Source organism: Dasypus novemcinctus, chromosome 7 (genome assembly GCF_030445035.2).
Source record: "Dasypus novemcinctus isolate mDasNov1 chromosome 7, mDasNov1.1.hap2, whole genome shotgun sequence".
NCBI lineage: Eukaryota > Metazoa > Chordata > Mammalia > Cingulata > Dasypodidae > Dasypus > Dasypus novemcinctus.
The window spans coordinates 133,914,158-133,935,459 of NC_080679.1; the positions used below are offsets into that span (position 1 = coordinate 133,914,158).

Sequence of the window (21,302 nt, forward strand, 5' to 3'; positions counted from 1 at the left end):
ATCTTCAAAGACAATAAATAGCAAAAAAAAAATCAAAAAAAAAACACATAAGCCCCTAGCACTGAAAGGGGGACGACCGCTAGATGGCTCCCCAGAGGCCAGGTGGGGCAATGTCTTGCCTAACAGTAGACGAGCTGGGCACTGGGTTTCCAAGCCCTGCCAGAGCCCCCCACCCACCCAGCCCTGGTGGGCACAGCCCGCCTGGACAGGAGGTCTTCGTGCTTCCTAGGTTTGCAGCACCCCACAGAGTCTGTCCGCCGTGGGCCCGCCGCCCCCCAGCCCCGGCCGCCCACAAACCACGCAGGGCTGCCGTGGGTGTGGAATCGAGCTTCATTGTGCAAAGTGGGCGCGCCAAGAGCCGGCGCTGCCCTGTGCATCCTCGAGGGCAGGAGCCGGTGCCCCCCTGCCCGCCCCCCTTCTGCTCCTGGGGTCTCAGCATGGGGGGGGCTGCTGGGTCCATGGCGGAGCATGGCCCCCGCGGCCAGGGGCCTCCTCGTCCTGCTGAAGGTGGTGTGACTGGTGGGGGACCCTGCTGGGAAGAGCAGGGAGGGGCTGAGGGGGAAGGGGCTTCCCATGGGCTGGGCTGGGTGCTGCAGGGCGCTCTGGACGTAGGGGCTGGCCAAGCTCCCACGGAGACGCCGTGCCAGCGAGTCCCCTGGGGGAGGGACGGGGAGGGATGGGCAGGGACGACAGGCCGTGGGCAGACGCAGGGCAGACGCCAGTGGCAGTGGCTGCGGTGGCGGCCAAGTGTGGGTGTGGGTCCAGGCTCCCCCCTCTGAGGCTCCCCCCTCCCAGGTAGCGGGAGAGAGAAAAGTGAGAACTCAGGAGAAGGCAGGGGTCAGTGGTGGAGGTGACGACGAGAGAGAGCAAGAAGGGGCAGGAGGGACAAGGGGAGGGTGGGGGGCAAGTAGCAGCGAAGGTCAGCTGAGGGGCCAGGGGGCAGCATCCTTGGGGAGGAGGGGGAGCGGGGCGGGGACGGGGGCCGGCAGGGGCGCCTCAGGCAGAGCTGGGGTTCCCGGCCTTGGGGTGCGCCTTGCGGGAGGCCAGTTCCGAGAGCTTCTTGAGCCGCCTCTTCAGCTCCAGCGGGAACTTCTCGTAGCACCTCTTGCACACAGGCTTCATGTCGAACTCCACAAACTTGTTCCTTGCGGGGTGGGGACACGGCCATCAGGAGGCGGCTCGGGGAGGCCCGGGAGCGGTGGACGGGAGGCAGAGCGGTGGACGGCCCCGGGCCTCCCCGCCTCGGCCCCTCCACGCCAGCAGGCCGGAGGCAGCCTTGCAGGGGTGCGCCTCGGGGCCCCCCTGCTCCCCGAGAGGCTTCTCCCGGATTCCGACTCTCTGGAGCCCTCCGTGGCTCCCTGCTGCACCCGGCGCTTCCCGGAGGAGCCGGCCAGCTCGCTCACCTTTGCGCGTGCTGCTCCCCCCGCTGGAATGCCCCTCCCTCCCCCAGTGCCCAGGGACCCCTCCCCATGCCCCTGCGGTCTCAGCCAGCCCACACGCCACCTTCCTGGCCTTGGGGGCCATGCACACGTCCCCCGAGTCCTGGCCGCGGCAGGAGGGGGCCGAGGAAGGCTGCAGAGCGCGCGCTCCGCCTGCTTACTTCAGGGTCAGTTTGCTGTTGCAGGTGGAGCAGGAGAAGCAGCTCACACACCAGGCCTTGTTCAGAGCCGACACCACTGTGAGGGCGAGGGTGGGGGCTCAGCGGGGCGCCCGGGCCCGTCCCAGGCCCAGCTGTGCAAAGCCAGGGCCAGCTGGGACCGCAGCTGCGGGACCCGGCGCGGCGGGGGGGCGTGGGACACAGAGAGAGCCTCACCGTCCCCCCTCGATCACGTGGCTGCAGTTGTAGCAGACGTCCCCAAAGAGCTGCGGGCGAGCAGAGCAGGGCGTCACCCCGCGCAGGCACCCCTGCTCCTTAGAGTCGGCCCCCCAGAGTGCCACAGGCCTGGGCGCGGCTCCCCCCAAGGGCCCCCAGGCTCTGGGGGTGCCCTGGGAGGCCTCCAGGCTCTAGAGGTGTCTGAGCCGGTCGGGCACCATGCAGCGGGGTCCCCAGGGGCGCTGCGGGCGGGGCGGGGCGGCTCCCGCTCCCAGCACCCGCAGCCCCGCGCCCACCTGGTTGTAGTGGGTCTCGCAGTAGGCCAGGCCCTTCTTCTCGTAGTGCCGGTGCCCCAGGAACGGCTTCTCGCACTTGGCACAGACAAAGTGCTGCAGGGCGGGGGGCAGGATCAGGGCTGCAGCCCACACCTGGGGGCCGGGCCCCCCACGGCCTCCGGCAGGGCCTTCTCAGGCCGGCCACTGCAGGCAGAGCTTTCCGGGAAGACACCAGCAGGCCATCGGGGCGGGGGCAGCAGACCTCCCTGCCAGAGCACCCAGGGTGCCCACGTGGGGTGCCCAACCTCCCCATCCAGGTGGGACCCTCCCGCCGCTTTCTCAGGATTTTGGAATCTTCTAGAATGCCAGGAGGGGACGAGCAAAGAGACATGGCCACCGAGCTGTGGCCTTTGCACTCCGGCCCTGTCTTTGCACCGGGGCCCCCAGAGGGGCAGCGCCGACCAGGAAGGTCCCTGCTCAAAGCACCCCCCTTGGGGGCTGGGGGCGTGGACGGGCCGCGTGACGGTGGCCGATGATGCGTGGCCTCCGTCCTGAGCATGGCCCGGCGCTGCACCAGCCGCACTCACCTCCACATGCCACTGCTTGCCCAGCGCGTTGACCACACGGCCCTCGATGGGCCGGCGGCAGGCCCCGCAGATGGGGACGCCCATCTTGTCGTGGCAGGGCAGGCAGTAGAGCTCGCCCTTCAGCTCGCGGGCCTCGGCCGTCAGCTCCTTCCTGGAAAGCAAGGCGCCCGCTGCCACCCCGCCCGCCCCGCCGCCCGCCCAGAACCCTCTGTCCCGGCAGCCGCTCCTTTGATCTCCAGTCCCTTTGAGGTTTCCTGTCTCCAGACAGGCCTGGAGCGGAGCCCGCCGAAGACTGCCCGTGTCTGCCCCCTCGCCCCCTGCCTCCCCCACGCCGACGCTGGGACAGCTGGCAGGGCCGCCCCCTTTTCCTCCAACTCCAGCCCTCCTCGGGGAGCTTGCTACACGCTTGCCCTGACTCGGTTTCCCTGCCAGCTTCACCCGAGCTGTCGATCTTCCACAGCCCAGGGGTCCACTCCCGCCCCACCCCAGTCTCAAGTCACTTCACAGGTGCCTCTTGCAACAGAGGTGGGCTTTCTCATACGGGGGGCTTAAGGCCCGCCCCTCCTCCCCTCCACCCTGAAGCCCAGTCCTGCAAGGCGCTCTCTAGGTGCCCCTCCTGCCCCACTCCCCGCCCCTCCCCCGCCCCACCGCCCACCCCCCCGCGGCCCCGAGGCCTGCGGCCCCCGCTGCACGGACCCACAGTGGGTGCAGCTGAAGTGGTCCGCGTGGTAGGCGTCGTTTCTGGAACATGAGGGGCTGCTCGTCGATGACCAGGTGGCAGCGCTGGCAGACGTACTTGCCCAGGCCCTTGGCCTTCTCGAGGTTGTGGCAGGGCCGGCAGAGGTGCCTGTGGAGGGCGTGGGCAGAGAGGCGGAGCGTAGGGGGCGACTGCCCACACCCACTCCCCACCCCACACCCCGCCCGGCCTGGGCCACCTCCAGCACAGGGACGCCCGAGCGCCCATAAGGGGCCCACCCAGCAGGAGAGGGGAGCGGGCTGGCGGCGAGGCCAGACCTGGAAGGCGGCACCCCACGTGCACGTCTGCCTGCTTTGGGCCAACGTGATCTTTTCCTCCTTCCACTTTGTGGAGCCCACCGCACTACAGTAGACATTTCACGACATTCGTGGACATTAGCTCCACGGTTCGGCATCTTTTAACAGAGGCAGAAGGGCCAGACAGAGGCAGAAGGGCCAGAGCGGACACAGACCCTTACTGTCTGCAGACAAAAGCCCGGCTGTGTCAGACCCCAAGCCCCCGCCCGCAGCAACGCCCCACAGAGCCTTTCTTGTCGCGACCTCAAAGTGGCGTCTGGGGCTGCGCCCTGCGTCGGGCAGCAGCTGGGGCTCCGCCGGCCCAAAACCAACACGGTTCTCTTTGGACCTCAGAGGTGGCTGGAGCCTCCACTCTGCGGGTCCCCAAGCAAAGATGCACAGACGTCTCGACGCAGCACCCCGATCCAGGACCCGCTCAGGCCGCGGGGCTCTCTTTCCAGGCACGCTGACAGCCACACCTGCCGCCTTTCTTTCCTCCCCACTGGGGCGCAGAGTTGAGGACCCCCCCCCAATGCCCGCGTGCCCCCGCAGGGCGGCCGGATAAGCCGTGGCGCACACGTGGGAGGGAATGCCTTGGTGAGGGAGGGAGGGACGGGCAGGGGCATCTGTCCAGGCGGGTGTGTCCAGGCCGAGACCAGGGCCAGGCCTCCCACCCGGGACCCCAGCCCTCACCCACGGCTGGCAGCCCACATGGGCAGTCCACGGCCACGGTGAGGGTCTGGCCCTGTCCTTTCCCCTCCCACCCCCTCGCCCGGTGCCGCCCTCCAGCCCAGGCTCTTGGCCACCCTGCATGCCCCTCCCTGTCATAGACCCCTCTGCATCTCATCGTCCACGGGCGCGTCTACTCCCCAGATGCCCGCTCGGGGGTTTGGTGACTCCTTAGCAACAGAGCAACATTCAGCCCATGTGGAATAACGTGAGCGTAGGTGCTCTAGAGGGCTCCGCTCCCCCCGAGCTCTCTGCAGGGACCTCTGCCCTGGCAGCCGTCACCAGCCATCGCCCCAGAAGCGGGTCTGCTTCAGCCCAGCGCCAGCCTGTTCTCCCGGGCCCCAGCCTGCGCGGCTGCACCCCCACACCTGTCCCTGCGCACTCCCGCCCTGTGGCTCCCCTTAGCCTGCACCGACCCGTCGTACCCCCATACCTACATACCCATTGCACTCCCATCCTGCACCCCCACTGCACCCCCATACCTGCATGCTCATTACACCTGCACACCCATTGCACACCCACACCTGTTGCACACCTATTGCTCCTACACACCTGCATTCATTGCAACTGCACCCCCACACCTGCACCCCCATGGCCCCCCCACCTCACACCCATGCACCCCATACCTGTATGTACACTGTACGCACACTCACCCCACACACCCCGTTGGCTCCCAAGTGAGATGGAACTGAGGAACTGCCTCTCTTGAGGGCACCCCAGATGAGAAACATTTTCTCGACAGACTCGACCCTATCAGCAGATCTAAAGACAATCTCAAGGATTTTCTTCCAGGGAGAATTAAAATGAAACCTGAAAATTCTAGCATTGACGTGAGAGGGAGGGAAGCGGACGTGGCTCAACTGATAGAGCGTCCATCTACCATACAGAGGGTCCAGGGTTCGATCCCCAGGGCCTCCTGACCCGTGTGGAGCTGGCCCATGCGCAGTGCTGCTGCACGCAAGGAGTGCCGCACTATGCAGGGGTGCCCCCGCGTAGGGGAGCCCCACGCGCAAAGAGTGCAACCCGTAAGGAGAGCCGCCCAGCGTGAAAGAAAGTGCAGCCTGCCCAGGAATGGCGCCACCCACACGGAGAGCTGATGGAACAAGATGATGCAACAAAAAAAGAGACGCAGTTTCCCAGTTCCACCGGATAATGCAGGCGGACACGGAGGAACACATGGTGAATAGACACAGATCAGACAACGAGGGGGAAGGGAGAGAAATAAATAAAATAAGTCTTAAAAAAAAAAAAAAAAGAAACCCACCCAACCAAAAACACAAGTTTTGGAGCAAACATGCTTGGCCTCCAATCTCAGCTCTGCCACTTCCTAGCTGTGGGTCTCATGGGGCACGTTATTTAACCTCTTTGAGCCTCGGTTTCCTCATCTGTAAAACAGGACTATAATCCCAACTGCACAGGATTGTGTGTGTTGGGGGAGAAGAAGTGGCAATTACACCCCAAACGCAGCATGGACACTTTTCATTGTTCTAACAACACCTAAGCATCTTTTGAAACTAGAGCGGGCAGCTGGGTGCCCCCCGGGCCGGGACAGGTCGCTTGGGGGAGGCTCAGCTCTCGCCCCGACGACCAGGTGTCTCCCGAGGCCAGGGGCAGCAGCGGCCCGCTCTGTGGGCCCCCGTCCCCAGATGGGGCAGCACAGGCGCCGGCCAGGCCCCTGGGCCCGGCCACGTCCCCACGGGCACAGACAGCGCCCCATTATGCGGCCGCCTGCAGCTGTGCCCTGCGCCAGATAAAGGCCGCGATTTATTCCGCGCGCCCGAGCGGGGCCTAATTATACGGGGCAGGACACAAGGACCCTCCAGCCAGGGTCCTGAAAGAGCCCTCTCTCATTCCGCCGACAGGACCCCCCCACCGTCCACCCCATTCACAAGAGCCCCGCCGCGTCCGCCCGGGCGGGCCTGGGAGCACCGCCCGCTGCGCACCCCCTCCGGGCCCCCGCCCCAGGAAGCGAGGCCCTCCTGAAACGCCACGTTGTGTCCCTCAATGCCCGCAGAGCCCCCCGGCCCGGCCCTCGCCCGCTCCGCGGCTGCGAAGACGGTCACACTCGGCCTCTGTGAAGCTGCTGGGGAGGGGGGCGTGCGGGACACTGGGGTATTCACGGCCCTGGGCAGCAGGGGCGGCCGTCGGGGGGCCCCGCGTCGCACGAGGGGCCCCTGGGCGATGAGGCGGCCTTTCAGGGCCGGAGGTGCTGCCGCCTCCCGCCCCTGCTTAAATAGCCCGCCTCCCGCCCCGCCGCCCGCGCCCACCGCCAGCTGCCGCGCTCCCGGCTCCAGCGCCCCGCAGCCCCGTCACCTCCCTTTCCGCCCGGACAGACCAACGACCGACCGTGAGAGGTAAAGGTGGGCGGGTGGGGCGGCGCGGGGGGGGCGGGGGTCCCGGAGCCGCCGCCTCTGTGATGCCAGCACCCGCGTGGGTCAGCCCACGAAGGGGCCAGCCTGTCCCCGGCGCCCGGGGCTGGGGGGAGGGCCAGCGACTCGCCGCATCGGAGCGGGCAGGGGCCGCCCTGCTCCAGTGGCCCCGGCCGCCCTGGCCCCAGCAGGTGCTGGAGGAAGGCATCTGCTGCGGAGGAGAGGTCAGGAGGGGGGGGGCGAGGGCTAGACCCCAGGCGGGGGCCGCACGGGGCTGCCACAGCGACCCGCCGGTCCGTCTGCCAGACCCAGGACCCAGCCCGCCTGTCCACTCATCCGACCTCTGGGCGCCCCGGCCCCCGGCCCAGGCCTCTGTCCGTGCTGCATTTCAGTCCCTCCCGGGGAGTCCTGCCCTCAGTGACGTGCCAGGGGAACCCCAGGGGTGCCCCCGGCCGAGGGAGCCGAGCGGCTGCACGCTAAGGCCTGTATTTCTTCAAGGGGAGGCCTGGGGGAGAGCGGGAGCCTGCTGCAGACCCAAATCTCAAATGTCCACACCAAAACTCGTCAAATGGGGAGGGGGGGAGAAACGGGGGCAGAGAGACGGCGACCAACGGGAAACCAGCCAGAAAGCGTTTCCCTGACAAGAGTGGCCGCGAGCAGGCCAGAGTGAGGCCACGGGCTGTGGGAGCGGCCCCCGCTCCCGCCAGGGCCCTCTCTGCTGAACGAGGGGCTGCGCGTTTGCATCGTGCACGGGGCCCCACACACAACGTGGCTAAAGGCTGGGGGTGCCTCCAATGTGAAGAAGCCAAACCCGGCTGCGGCCCCAGGCCCCGAGAGGCGAGGGGTTGGGGTCGTGGGGGTCTCCCAGATCTGACTTCCCCCTCTGCATCCCGGCCCCAGGCCTCAGTTTCCTCTTCTGTAAAACGGGGCTGCGTTTTACAAGCAGGCAGTGCTCACGAGCTGCCCTGCCGAAGGGGCCGCCCAGGTCAGGAGCAAGGCTCAGCCCCGCTGCAGCGCCCCCACCCCTGGGCCCTCGAGGGTCCCTCGCTCCCTGGGCCTGTCCTGTCTCCCAGCTGTCGGGGCAGCCACACAGGAGAAGTAGGAAATGCATGGTTCGTCCCCTCAAGCCCCTCTCCCTGCCCCTCGCTGCGCGGCCACGCAGGAGCCCAGGAGCCCGTTAGCAACCCCAGGCAATCAGAGGCAATCGAGGCGGGGGCAGGTGGGTGAGGGTGGGCGGGGGCTGGTCTGCCCCCAGCTACCTGCTCACCCCCACCCATTCTGGGCCCACAACACAAGCAGGCTGTTGGGACGCTCCCTCTCCTGGGGTGTCTTTACTGGACTAAAACTAAACAGGCCCGGTGACTCTTGGGGGAAAGCACAGGGAGCACCCAACCCGGAAGCGGGGCTCGTCGCCTGTAAACGGCCCTTCGCCCCTCAGGGGCGGGCCGAGCAGCAGCTGCTCTGGCCTGGGCGCCCTGGGACTGCTGGTCTCTGAGTGGAACCCCGCACCTCTGGGTAAGACGGCCCTGCCCTGGAGGAGGCTGCCTCCGGCTGTCAGCCTCCTGGGACTGTTCAAAGGTTCCCCTCTGGTCAGAAGGCTCAGGGTCAGGGACCCGGACAGCCACGTCCCGGGGCGTCTCGGGGGCCAGGGGCTCCCAGAGGATGGAAGCAGAGAGCAGGGCGCTGGGGTGAGGGGCCTTCTGCCTGCCCAGGGGGTGGATCAAACCCACTGGCTGGGTTCCAAGCCCCCAGGCCCTCAGGAATAGGCAGCCACCCGGCCTGGGGAAGACAAGGGGCCATGTGTCGCCAACTGTCATTCTGAGTGCACCTGCAAGCTGAACAGACCAGGCGGCACTACCCCGGCCACAACCACCACCCAGAGCCACGCCTACAGCCTAGGGCCTCACCCACCACCTGGGGCCACGCCCACCGCCCAGAGCCACGCCTACTGCCTGGGGCCACACCTACCACCCAGGGCCACGCCCACCACCTGGGGCCACGCCCGCCACCCAGAGCCACGCCTGCTTCCCAGGGCCACGCCTGCCACCCAGGGCCACGCCTATAGCCTGGGACCTTGCCCACCACCTGGGGCCACGCCCACCGCCCAGAGCCACGCCTACTGCCTGGGGCCACACCTACCACCCAGGGCCACGCCCACCATCCAGGGCCACGCCCACTGCCCAGAGCCACGCCTACTGCCTGGGGCCACACCTACCACCCAGGGCCACGCCTACCATCCCGGGCCACGCCTGCCACCCGGGCCTTGCCCACTGCCCGGGCCACGCCCACTCCCAGAGCCACGCCTACTGCCTGGGGCCACGCCCACTGCCCAGAGCCACGCCTGCCGTCCAGGGTCACACCCACCACCTGGGGCCACGCCCACCACCGGGGTACCCAGACAAGCCGGGCAGAGTTCCCTGCTCTCCCCCCTGAGCCCCGGAGGGAGCAGACCTGAGGAGGGACCGGGGGCATTTCAGAGCCGCTGAAAGCTGAGCCCAGGCCCATAGAAGCTGGGGGCACCCTGCTCAGCAGGAAGGCCACCACCTGCCCCCGGGCCCCGCTTCAGGCCAGGCTTTCTGTCTTTGCTCTTTGCCAAAGTTCAGCATGTCCAGGACACTCGCCCGGAGCGACCCCGAGGGCATCGGGGGTGCTGCCCAAGCTGGGGGGGGTTGGTGGGGACTGCCACGGCCCGGCTCTCCGTGACCCGCCTGCTCGCTCCCTCTAGGCTGGTGTCCCACTCCGGCCAAAGGATGAACGGGCTGGAGGCGGACGCCCCAGGTCTGCTCGCCAACTCCTCGCCGGCCGGCGCCGAGCACTGCGGCCAGGAGACGCCGCTGGAGAACCTCCTGTTCGCCTCCTTCTACCTACTGGACTTCATCCTGGCCTTCGTGGGCAACGCGCTGGCCCTGTGGCTCTTCGCGTGGGACCACAAGGCGGGCACGCCCGCCAACGTGTTCCTGCTGCACCTGGCCGTGGCCGACCTGGCCTGCGTGCTCGTCCTGCCCACCCGCCTCGTCTACCACTTCTCTGGGAACCACTGGCCGTTCGGGGAGATCCCGTGCCGGCTCACCGGCTTTCTCTTCTACCTCAACATGTACGCCAGCATCTACTTCCTCACCTGCATCAGCGCCGACCGCTTCCTGGCCATCGTGCACCCCGTGCGGTCCATGTGGCTGCGCAGGCCCCTCTACGCCCACCTGGCCTGCGCCTTCCTCTGGGTGCTGGTGGCTGTGGCCATGGCGCCGCTGCTGGTGAGCCCGCAGACGGTGCGCACCAACCGCACGGTGGTGTGCCTGCAGCTGTACCGCGAGAAGGCGTCCCAGCACGCGCTGGTGTCGCTGGCGGCCGCCTTCACCTTCCCGTTCGTCACCACCGTCACCTGCTACCTGCTGATCATCCGCAGCCTGCGGCAGGGGCCGCGCGTGGAGCAGCGGCTCAAGAGCAAGGCGGTGCGCATGATCGCCGCCGTGCTGGCCATCTTCCTGGTCTGCTTCGTGCCCTACCACGTGCACCGCTCCGTCTACGTGCTGCGCCTGCACGGCGGCCGGGCCTCCTGCGCCGCGCAGCGCCTGCTGGCCCTGGGCAACCGCGTCACCTCCTGCCTCGCCAGCCTCAACGGCGCCCTCGACCCCGTCATGTACTTCTTCGTGGCCGAGAAGTTCCGCGAGGGCCTGTGCCACCTGCTCTGCGGCAGGAGGCCCCCGGGGCCGTCCCCCAGCCTCGAGGGCAAGACGGAGAGCTCCCTGAGCGCCAAGTCCGAGCTGTGAGGGCCGGCCCGCGGGGACGGGGCGGGGGGCGCGGGCCGGGCACACGGGGTAGGGGTCCGCCCTCTCCTCGGCCGCGGTCGCCGTGGGCCCTCGCCCTGGCCACACCAGGTCCTCACCGAGACCCAAGTCCCTCAAAAGGGAGAACTGGCGGGTGACAGGGGGCCGCGTCCCCCTGCTGCCACAGAGCTGCGGCCGTGGTCCGGGGAGGGCTGAGGAGCCGGGCGCCCGCGGAACAGCAGGAGATCGCCTTCTCTCCAAGCGCAGCCGCCAGGCTTCCCACCACCTGGCCCAGAAGCTCTGCCGGGAGGGGCAGCGGGGCCTGGGAGGGGGCTGGGCGGTTCCCGGGGAGGGCAAGGTGGCTCCAGGTCCCTTGGCCAGGAGCTGCGGACTGTAAAGCTGACCGACGGGCCCTGCGGCACGTCTCAGGCCAACGGGGCTCGTGGCACGGTGCCCCTGCTCTCCTCACCCACACGCAAGCCTGACGCTCCCCGGGGCCTCTCCGCGGCTGCCCATCCCCCCCCCCCAAGGCCTGCTCAAGCGGACGGCGCCAGTGGACAGTCACAGGGGTCCGAGCCAGGCCCCAGAGTGGCAGCCCGTGCCCTCCCGGCCCCGACCTGGCACGGCCATCCCGACCCCTTCCTCCCGCGGCACCGTGACCACCAAGCTGTGAGCTGCAGCGCGGTCGGGGCACCCTGGCAGGCCCTCGCATGTCCTTGTTTGTAGGCTCCTAAATGTCGCCGGGCTTTTCAAGCTCGCCGTGTCGTGCTGGGTTAGCCCAGCCTCCCCAGCATGTCCCTTCCCTTCACCCCAAGAATGGCACAGCGGTGGGAAGGGAGCAGGGGGAGGGGGAGCCTCTCCCCCGCCCCAACACATCCCGACACCCCCACCGAGCCTTGCCTGCCCCAGGCAGACCCCAGAACTCTGCAGAGTGAGGGGCAAAGCCCGGCCAGGCCCCCGAGCAGACGATGCACCGCGGCTGGCACCCCGCCCCTTCCACCCTGCGATGCTTTCCTCTTCTATTCCAGCCACTTCCAGCCCCTGCAGGGTTTTCCTGACAAGTCCAGGGCACAGGTGGCCCTGGGATCCTGCAACTCAGCGCCCGGGCCCCCGGGGCTGTCCCTCGGCCTGGCCACGGCGCCCTTCTGCTCCCCGCATCCTGGAAGCCTGGGCAGGTGCCCCAGGCTGGGCGCTGGAGGCACCGAGACGGCGAGGCCAGCCCTGGGCCTCTCGTGGACGCAGGTGGCAGAAGGGCCCAGGCAGGAGGGCGAGTGGGGGCGGAATGGGCGGCAGGGAAGGGAGGAACCGAGGCTGACTTGAGGCTCTGGGGAGCTTGAGGAGACCCCTGGAGAGCAGGCTGGGACCCGGAGAGGGGACACGCAGGACTCCAGTGTGCTCCAGAGACGCCCACTGGACATGGGGAGGAGGTGGCAAGTGGGGGCCGAGACGCCTGGGCGGAAGTCCAGGGTGGACATGTCCACCTGGGCTGGTCCAGCACGCACGTGCAGTTTAAAACTCTGGGCGGAGGGGAGGAGGGTGGGAGATGGAGCCCCAAACGACCCCCAACATTTCGAGCAGGGAGGTGGAGGTGGGGGCGTGCAGGGTCCTGCAGGCCGAGAGCAGGGGGAGATGAGAAGCTATGAGGAAAGGGGCCGAGGGGCCGGGAGGGCCTGGGCCTGCCAAAGTGGAGGTCCCTGGGACCCCGCCCAGACTGGGGTGGGGGGCAGACAGGCGTGCCCAGCAGGCTGCAGAGCCGCCCGCTCCCCCGCAGAGGCAGGCGGGCTGGGGCGCGCTCCCAGGGAGCGGGAGAGCGTGTGCTGGAGAAGGTGCGCGGGCGGGAGCCGGGCCGGGAAGGGCGCCGCCCCGGGGGGCGGCGGGGCAGGGAATCCGGGGGCGCTGGGGGCTCGGTCTCCACCGCAGGGGGTGAGGCCGCTGGCAGGAGGGGCTGAAGGGAAGAGAGCACGCGGGCGTGGGGGGTGGGAGATGCACCTGCGAATTCAGGGTCCGGGCGGCCGCGAGGGCGCAGGCCGAGGGCCGGCAAGGGGGGCCCGCCACCCCCGCCGCTGGGCCGCTGGGCCGCGGCCTCACCTGCCCGCGCTCCTCACGAGTCCCAGGCCGGCCAGCTGCGCGTCGCAGAGCTCGCAGCGGAGGCAGCCGGGGTGCCAGTCGTTGCCCATGGCCTTGATGACGCGCCCGATGATGAACTCGCCTGGGGGGGGGGGAGAAGGGGTCCTCCTGGCAGGGCAGCCTCGGCCCAGCCCCCCAGCCCCCCGCCTGCCTGCCCAGCCCCCAGGGCCTCTGCCCCAAGGCACGGGCCGAGGCGCCTGCGGGTCCACGGGGCCCAAGGCCTCGCGCTCCGAGAGCTGCAGCCCCGCCAGCCCTCGGCGCCCCCTGGGGCTGCCGGCGCCCCAGCCCTTACCGCAGTTGCCGCAGCACGGAGCAAACAGCATCTGGAAGTCGTGCTCGCAGTACTTCCGGCCTTCAAACTGCAAGTGGAGCCGGGAGGGAGAGGACGGGCGAGCCGCCCATCAGTCCCTGGGGCCACCCCGGCAGGCCTTTTCGGGGGCAGGGTCCACCCTCCGGGAGGCCAGGCAGGGCCCCTTTTACGCAGCCGCCCCCACTGTGGGTGGGGCGGCATCCCTGAGAGGGCTTCCTGGAGGAAGTGGCACAGAGTTGAAAGAGCAAGGACTGGGGGATCCTGGGAGGATATGAGCCTGGAGTTGGGCCTGTTCAATGGGGCGGGGATGCAAAAAGAGAGAGAGGGACCCCGTGAGACGGCTAGGAGCTGGGGGGCCGCATGACCAGGCCCCAGCGGCCAGGCCTCGCTCCTGATAGCAGGTGGAGAGGCGTTTTAAGCTGGGAGAGGGGCTGAGACCAGCTCTGAACTCTGCGTGTCACTTGGTGGTCTTCTTGAGAACCCCAGCTCTCCCTGCCCCAGCCCCCGGCCTCACCCTGCCGTGGCCCCTCTGCCCTCACCCCTGCTTTTCCTCTGCTTCAAGCACGCCGGCCTCCTTGCCCCTCCGCAGACACCCCCTGCCCGCTGCGACCCCAGGGCCTTTGCACCGGCTGTGCCCGCTGCTGGGTGCCCTCCCCGCCCCGAGACGCCTGACCGCCAGAGCTCCACCCGCCAGACCACGCGCCCGTCACGCTGTGGGGTCCTGAGCGGGGCCTCCCAGAGCCTGCCTGGAGGGGGGTGTGAGCAGGGAGCGCTCTCCTCCGGCACCCGTGGCCGGGGCGGCCCGTCCACGGCCCGTTTCCCAGGCGAGGCGGGGCGGCGAGGCACGGCGAGCCCCCCCTGGGAGGGTGCCCCCGGGCCAGCCGCTCACCTCGTAGAAGAGGCCCTCGGGGAACTGCCGGAAGCACTGGGCGCACACGAAGCAGTGCTCGTGGTACAGCTCCCCGTTGCTGTTGACGATCCGCTCGGCGGGCGCGAAGCGGGCCTGGCAGCGCTGGCACACGGCGTTGGCCAAGGCGTTGGACATGTTGCTGGCGGGGCGGGGGGAGACGGGGGTCAGGGCCGAGGGACGTGCTGGACGGGGTGTCGGCGCTGGCCCCTGCCGCGCGGCCGGTGTCCCCGCCGCCGCGGTGAGGCGTGGACATGAAGCCCAGGCCCCGGGCCCGCCCGCCGCGCCCACAGCCCCGGCTCCCTCTCGGAGGTCAGACCTGGGCAGGGTCAAGGGCAGGAGCTCGTCCCCCCCAGAGCCACCAGCGAGGCTCACGCCCAGCGCGGCGCGCCTCGCCGGGCCCAGGCTCCCCACTGCGGAAGGGGGGCCCTGACCACAGCCGTCCCGCGCGCGCGAGGAGGTGGGAGCAGGACGCACGGAGAGTCCCCGGCTGGCCGTCCGGGTCCTGGGGTCAGCTGAGGCACCTCTATGGCTGCTTACGCGGGGGACCGACGTGTCCCTCAGCGTTTAGCAGCACCCTGTGCCCGGGGCACGTTTAATCCTGGAGCTAGTATGCTTAGCGCTGAGTTCCACATGCCCTGAGGCTCAGAGAGGGTGAGGAACTTGCCCGAACTCGCCCAGCAGGTGACAGTGCCCGGCTTTGAACCCAGAACGGGCAGACCTCAGAATTCTTCCCTCTGCTCGGGGAGTTAGCTGCCCCCCAAAACCTGCAGCCCCATCCAGGAGAAGATGAGAGTGTGACTCCTTAGGGAGGGCGGGGGTGGAGGGCGAGCCGCGCATCGCTGCTGGGCAAAGGCCGGCCCCCGGGGTCGGCGGGGGGCTTCCTTCTGGGAGGAACTACACAGCCAACCACAGGGGTAACGGCCGCCCACCCCGGCCCAGCCCTGCACCTGATGGCTCTGCACTCGGGGGCCCCGAGACGCGGCCAGAGCAGCCGCGTGGGGCTCCAAACTTCAGTCAGGGGCACCCCAGAACCCCCGACTCTGACCCCCCAAGTCCCTGAGGTCATGCCTTTGGCCGGAAGGGTGGCCGGCAGGTTTCGCCTCAAGCGTCCCCTGGAGGAGGGTGGCGGCTGCCCAGAAGGCTGGGCAGGGGGATCTCAGGCTGAGCGAGGAGGGACGCCGCGGCACGTGCGCCGTGGGCGCGGGACGGGGCGGCGCGGCACCGGCAGGCGTCTGCCTTCCGGGGGGTGCTGCCCTCACCACGGTGCCTCCAGCCTGTTCTCTCCCGCGAGCCCCAGAATCACGAGGAGGGCCAGGCAGGAGCCTGCGCTCCCGAGCCAGGGCGGCTCTCGGATGGAGAAGGCGTCCGTGAAGGAGAGTAAGGGCAGCCCGCGGGGGCCGGGGAGGAGCGCCCCCGGCGTGGGCTGTGGGTGGTGGGGCTTCTCTTCCCTGGTTGGCGGACCCCCGTGGCAGGGCCAGGGCCAAAGGTGACTCAGCGAGTCGTGCTGGGTGCCCAGGGCTGGCCTCAGGGGTGCTGGTGCCCAGGGCTGCCCTCGGGTGTCTGGGTGCCCAGGGCTGGCCTCGGGTGTGCTGGTGCCCAGGGCTGCCCTCGGGTGTCTGGGTGCCCAGGGCTGGCCTCAGGGGTGCTGGTGCCCAGGGCTGCCCTCGGGTGTCTGGGTGCCCAGGGCTGGCCTCGGGTGTGCTGGTGCCCAGGCCACCTGCTGCACCAGCACCTAGGTACATAAGAGCCTCAAAGGCGAGGGGCCCCGTTGGTGGCAGCAGGACTTGGGCAGGACCCAAGACAAAAAGGAAGCCCAGCAGCCCAGCAGCCTCATCCCAGCCCCTGCTGGCCCCACAAGGCAGTGTGGGGCAAAATCAAGTGGCCGGGCGGATGTAGCTCAGTGGTTGAGCGCCTGCTTCCCACACACGAGGTAATTTGGTGATACTGTCCCGGTGGGGACAGCCTATTGAAAGCGGTCAAGCGCACTACACTAACCAATGAAGATCTGCTCCGTTTTGCAAGACCCTCTTATGTGACGAGGAACTGCAATGTTAACCAGCCCCGTGAAAGCCCCCTGATCGCCTTTATAAGCTGCCGTTACCCGCCGGCCATCTCGAGGCGCTCCCTCCGGTTTCCCTGGTTCGAGAGCAACCTGCTCCCTTTCAATAGTCTCTTTCAATAAACCTGGAGCCTGGGAGTGGATGTAGCTCAAGTGGTTGAGCGCCTGCTTAACACATGGGAGGCCCCAGGTGCGGTTCCCGGTGCCTCCTAAAAACAAACAAGCAAACGAACGAAAAAACCAACCAGTGGGAGCCGATGTGGCTCCGGGGTTGAGTGCTGGCTTCTCACACGTGGGATCCAGGGTTCAAGCCCCGGCCCCAGCACCTAAAAAAAAACAAAACCCTGCAGCTGGACGAGAACTTAAGGACTGTATAACATAGAGATTTCCACGGTAGACAAGGATCGTGGCTAATAACGCAAATGCAAGAAAGTACCTCTGTTACAAGGTGTTGAGAATATGTTGATAGGCGGAAAAACACAATGAGCGTGACTCGTAGGCTATAGTTAACAGTGAGACTGTAGTACTTTTGTAGCAAAGGCAAGGAAGGTACTACATGATAAAGGTAAAAAAAATAATCTGGGATTTAGTGTTATGAGATGGGAATATGATCCAGTTTTGTGTGTTTTTTTCATTTCTTCACTAACAAGAACTTTAAACTGACCTGTGCTCATTTGTTCATCTTTCAGAACACTGGAGGAACAACTGAGCTTTGTTTTTAGGATTAAATAAGAATAAATGGGCCTGGCAGGATTTTTTTTTTAAGTAACTCTTCCGTCATTTGTTAAGCCGCCTTTGGTCTGTTGTTTTGTTTTTGAGGTTGAAGTAAAGTAATAAACGAGCCTGCAGCTTCTCGCACGGGGAAGCCTCTGTTTGGGGGTTCGTCCGGCTGTGTTTTGGGCGGGGCAGGCCACTGGGTCAGAGGGCCGCGCTGCTGGCGCCAGGGAAGGCCGGGGTGGCCTCGTGGCCCGGGCGGTTCCTGCCGGGGGGCGCCCTGGGCCAGGCCTCCCTTCTCCTCCTGCAGCAGCACCGAGGAGGCAGGAAGCCCCCCTGCCCTGGCCCGGAAGGGGAGCTGCAGAGTCTCGGGGCGGCTGGAAATCAACAGGAAGCCCTGTGACGCGGGCACCAGGCAAGGACGCCCAGGCAGCACGGGCCAGCCCTCAGCCCGAGCCTGCGCTGCCCCTCCACGGCCCGCCCTCCACCTGCCCCAGCACCCTGCCCCCCGCTTCCAGCCAGGGACCCCCAGCCCGCCCTCCATGGAAGCTGCGCCCTCGGTGGCTGCCCTGCAGCCGCTGCCCTATGGGGCGTGTCAGCCAGAGCCCCCTGCTGCGGACAGCCTGGCCCTCTGCGGCCGCCCGCTCCCTGGGACCGCGGGTGGCAGCGGTGAGAGCGCGTGGCTGCCCCCCACCCAAGCAGGCTCAGGAAAGCTCGGGGGAGCGCAGGGACCGGATAGAACCCGCTGGCCAAGGACGCGGGGACGGACGGCCATGAGGTGTGGTGACCGAGCCGCACCTCGGGGCCAGCGCCAGCTGTCCCCGCGGGGTGGAGGGCAGCGTGGAGCGGGGCAGGGCTCGGGCTCAGCCGGGCGGGGCTGGCCCTGCGGCTTCCAGGCCCTGGAGGGAAGGACGCAGCCGCGGGCGCTCGGGCCGCCTGAAGCACGAGGGCTCGGGCAGGCGGCGTCCTGCTGCTCAATGGCGCCCTTGTTTTCCGGGAAACGGGAGGGGGACCGGGACATTCCAAGGCTCCCTCGCGCATTCCGGGCGAGAGCTGGGAGCGTGTCTGCTCGGTCTCCCCGGGGGGTACGAGCCCAACCCCACCCCCACCCCCCCTGGACCGCCCGGGGCTGGCTGCAAGCCAAGGCCCAGGAGTATGCTCCACCTGTTCCCTCCCAACCCGCCCAGCACCCCAATGCACCCCGCCCTGACCCCCAGCACAAGCCGATTTTGGCGTGCGGCGTCACTGACCTTCACAATGGTAGGTAGCTGCAGGGATAGGGGCCTCTCTGTGTCAGGGCCTGGTGAGGGGCCCCCTGGTTCCAGATGAAACCGAAGCACAGAGAGGGTAAGCAACCTGCTGAGGGTCACGCAGGACTGGACTCTGTCCTGCCCCATCTGCTGCTGGAGGCACCACACGGCGAGGCCGTGCCAGATTTCCCCCGTCCCGCCCCACCCCGACCTGGGCCGAGGGAGACAGCTCTGAGGGCCTGGAGACGGGCAGGGACTGGCCACAGGGCCGCGCACACACAAGCACGGGACGGCGCTGGAGCGCACGGCCGCCCAGGCGGGACTCGAACCAACAGCCAAGCTGTACGGCCAGGCACCCCGGGCGGCAAGCCTGGCCCCGGCGCTCAGAGGACCTCTCTGAGCCTCGGAGTCCTCGTCCGCCACCAGGCGCTGTGGGGAAGGTCTATGGAGGAGCCTGGGGCTGCGCTCCGCGCGCGGTCACACCATCCAGACGCTCTGAATCCACCTGAGACCCCCCGCGGGGGCAGGCCTCTTCCCAAGCCCTGGCTACTCCTCTCTGCCCTGGCTCCAGAGGGCTGATCAGCTACACTCTAAACACAGCCCACTGATAACCCGAAATGCAGGTGCCGACAGAAAAAGAACCGTGCGCGGCTTGGAAGCGTATGGAACGTTCCAGAGGGTCTAAGGCCCAGAAGGTTCCTGAAACCTGGTTTCCCAGCTTAGGCCCGCGCGTGCTCCTTGCATGTCGTCTGGCCTCTTGTGTTGCCCCCCCCTCCTGCTGGAAGCCCCCACCCCACTCCTGGCCTGGCCCGCGGCCCCTCAGGGCGCCGGCACTGGCCGCCCCCCGGCCTGGCTCCCCTCGCCCGGGCTCCTGCTCACGGGGGAGGCTCGGGAGCTCCCGGGCCTCGCCAGCCCCAGGGCGCGACCTGGGCATGGGGCTCGCCCAGTGGCCCGGCCTGGGTGGCTCCGCACGCGGCTGCGCCGCCCACCTGTCCCCTCCCCTCCCCTCCACGCTCCACCCAGGCACCGTGGCCGGCGCAGGCCTCTCCCGCCCCCTTGGGAACCTGCGACGACCACAGGCGCTCAGGGAGCGGGAGCGAGCCCTGGGGGAGGCGGCGGCAGGGGGTCTCCACTGCGGAGACCTCCGCCACCCCAGGCTCCACCCCCAGCGAGGCTCCTGGTCTCCCGCCGCTCTCACGGCCCCCTCCCCACCTCAGCCCCACGCGCGACAAACAGCACGTCCGCGAGCTCCTCCGCAAGCCCCGCCTCCGCCCCACCCGGTGCCACCCCAGAGGGGGTAACCCCTGAGCTGCGCCCCCCTCCCCACGACGCCTGGGGGAGTCGTGCCCGGCCCGCGCCCCTCCCCGGGCGCGCAGGGGCATCCCACCCCGGAGGAAGCCGCGGGGCTCGGGCGTGTGCACCCGGGTTCAAATCCCAGCTCCTCCATGCAGGGGCAATGACACGCCTCCCGCGCGAGAGGCTGTTGGGGGCGCGGGGGTCCCGGGGTAACCTCGCTCCAACGCGCGCCCCGCCTCCCGGCGCCCTCCCGGCCCGCCCCGACGACGCAGCGGGCGACACGCAGCCCCCGCCGCGGGGGCCCCGGGGCGGCTCGCAGGCGGCGGGCGCGGCGCCGTCGGAAGCGCCGGGTTCCCGCGGAAAGGCCCGCGGCGGCCGCTTTCCGGCCATTGTCCCCGCGGCCCCGCGGCCACCTACCCGGGGGCGGCGGCGGGGGGCAGCGCGCTCTGCCGGTCCTGGCGCCGCCGGTACAGCCCCGACGCGGAGAGCGCGCGGAGCCGCCCGGCCATGGCGCGCGGGGCCGCCGCCTCCTCCTCGTCCGTCTGTCCCTCCGCGGGGTGCGGCCGGGGAGCCCGAGCGCGCCCACCAGCCTCGCGCGGCCCCTCGGCCCGGACGCCGGAGCGGCGGCGGGCGCCACCCCCGCTCTGGACAGGAGCTCACGTTGCACACTCAGGTCTCCAAAGGGCAGCGGAGTCAACGCCAGATAGAAAGGATATTGTTCGCGGCGCGGCGGGGGCAGGCCGGGGCCAGCCGGGGCCGGGGAGGGGGACCCGCAGGAGCAGGTCCCCGCCTGCGGGGGTGGGGGTGGGGGCGCCCAAGCTGAGGAGGGCAGGAGGGGGCTGCAAACGGTTAAGAAGTGGAGGAAGGGGCCCCAACCGGCCCACTGTCCGCCTGTGCCCTTCCCTGAGAGCCTGGGGGGGCGGCGGCCACCCCAGGAGACCCAGGCGGCCCGGGCCCCTAGGAGCTGGCCAAAGCACCCTAAAGAGGTCCACAGCCCCAAATCGGAAAGGAAAGGTCAACCCCCAGGTTGCCGGGGAGAGCAGAAGCAGCGGGCACCAACAGCCCGCAGGGCGGGCACCGTTTTCCAGGCAGCTTTACCTAGAAGGATTGCGGGGTTACTGGTGGCCTGAGGTCCGTTCTGAACCTTGGCACCGCGGTCACCCAGCCACCGTGGGCAGCGAAGCCAGCCGGGCACTCGCTGGCTGCCGGCCCTGCAGCTCCTTCCCAGCAAGCTCAGGAGGCAGGAGCCTGTCCTCCTCGCCCTTCCAGAGGAGACAGGCTGGTGGGAACGCTCACTCCCACGGCAGCGGGCCGGGGAAACCTGGGGGTGGGGGACATGCCCTGGGCACTGGGCGGCCGGGCCCACTCCCCCAGAGCTGCACCTCGCCCTGCAAATGCAAACACGGGCAGCTATTCATTAGCCACCCTGGCGGCCAGCCTCAGAACGGAGCTGGAAAGCTCGGGGCACTGCTGTTTGTCAGTGCCACTCAAAGCACGATGGAGCCGGCAAACAGTGTTTAAAGACAGCCTCAGGGCTGGAGGGCAAGAGAGGCGAAATGGAACGAGGACGAGGGCGCGAGCCGCTCCCCGAGGCGCCGCTGAATGCTCGGGAAAGCCGCTGCAGAAAGTTTGGTGGCAGCAGCTCCAAGCCAGCGCCGAGGGTCCCAGCGCCCTCTCGCCGCTCCCCTGGGGAGGCCTGGGCTTGAGAAGCTAGAAGGTGCAGTTTGACCTAGAGGAGGGCACCGTGAGGACAGGTGGGCTCGTGCCTAGACCTGAGACGGCAACGGAAGCCACAAGGTGCTGTACGGCATCGTTTGTACGTGTAGCTTAATCCAAGGCCACCCAGCCCTGATCAACTCAACAAGTGTTTACTGAACAAGGGACCCCCAGAGGCTAGAGAGGAGAAAGCCTTAGATGCCAGCGAGCGCAAACGTCCTCCCGGTCTGGCCCCTTTTCTACAGTGTGTCCTGTGGCAGGGGCGGGTGGGGCACGCTGGGTCACAGGACACAAGTGAACAAACACGTAGTAAGAGGTCAGTGAACGTCCAGAAGTTCACCCTCCAGAAAA

At 68.4% G+C, this 21,302-nt stretch overlaps 3 protein-coding genes across 3 annotated transcripts; 1 reads left to right on the forward strand and 2 right to left on the reverse strand.

Annotated features, from left to right (window-relative positions):
- Positions 1 to 847: 847 nt before the first annotated feature.
- LOC101426551 (LIM and senescent cell antigen-like-containing domain protein 2) lies at positions 848 to 1,698 on the reverse strand (the record flags this gene model as incomplete). Its single annotated transcript, XM_012525457.4, has 2 exons — positions 848 to 1,144; positions 1,601 to 1,698. Coding segments are annotated over 2 exons (246 nt in total), but the record flags the coding sequence as incomplete, so codon positions are not given.
- LIMS2 (LIM zinc finger domain containing 2) lies at positions 1,661 to 19,847 on the reverse strand. The gene is given in 9 exon segments (XM_058301179.2): positions 1,661 to 1,863; positions 2,110 to 2,202; positions 2,676 to 2,826; positions 3,372 to 3,418; positions 3,420 to 3,522; positions 12,658 to 12,778; positions 12,989 to 13,055; positions 13,896 to 14,055; positions 19,653 to 19,847. Coding segments are annotated over 9 exon segments (888 nt in total). The 5' UTR covers positions 19,745 to 19,847; the 3' UTR covers positions 1,661 to 1,809.
- Positions 6,691 to 10,947, forward strand: GPR17 (G protein-coupled receptor 17). The gene is made up of 2 exons (XM_004459310.5): positions 6,691 to 6,790; positions 9,531 to 10,947. Exon 2 carries the CDS (start codon positions 9,556 to 9,558, stop codon positions 10,570 to 10,572), a length of 1,017 nt encoding a protein of 338 aa, XP_004459367.4. The 5' UTR covers positions 6,691 to 6,790; positions 9,531 to 9,555; the 3' UTR covers positions 10,573 to 10,947.
- Positions 19,848 to 21,302: the final 1,455 nt, after the last annotated feature.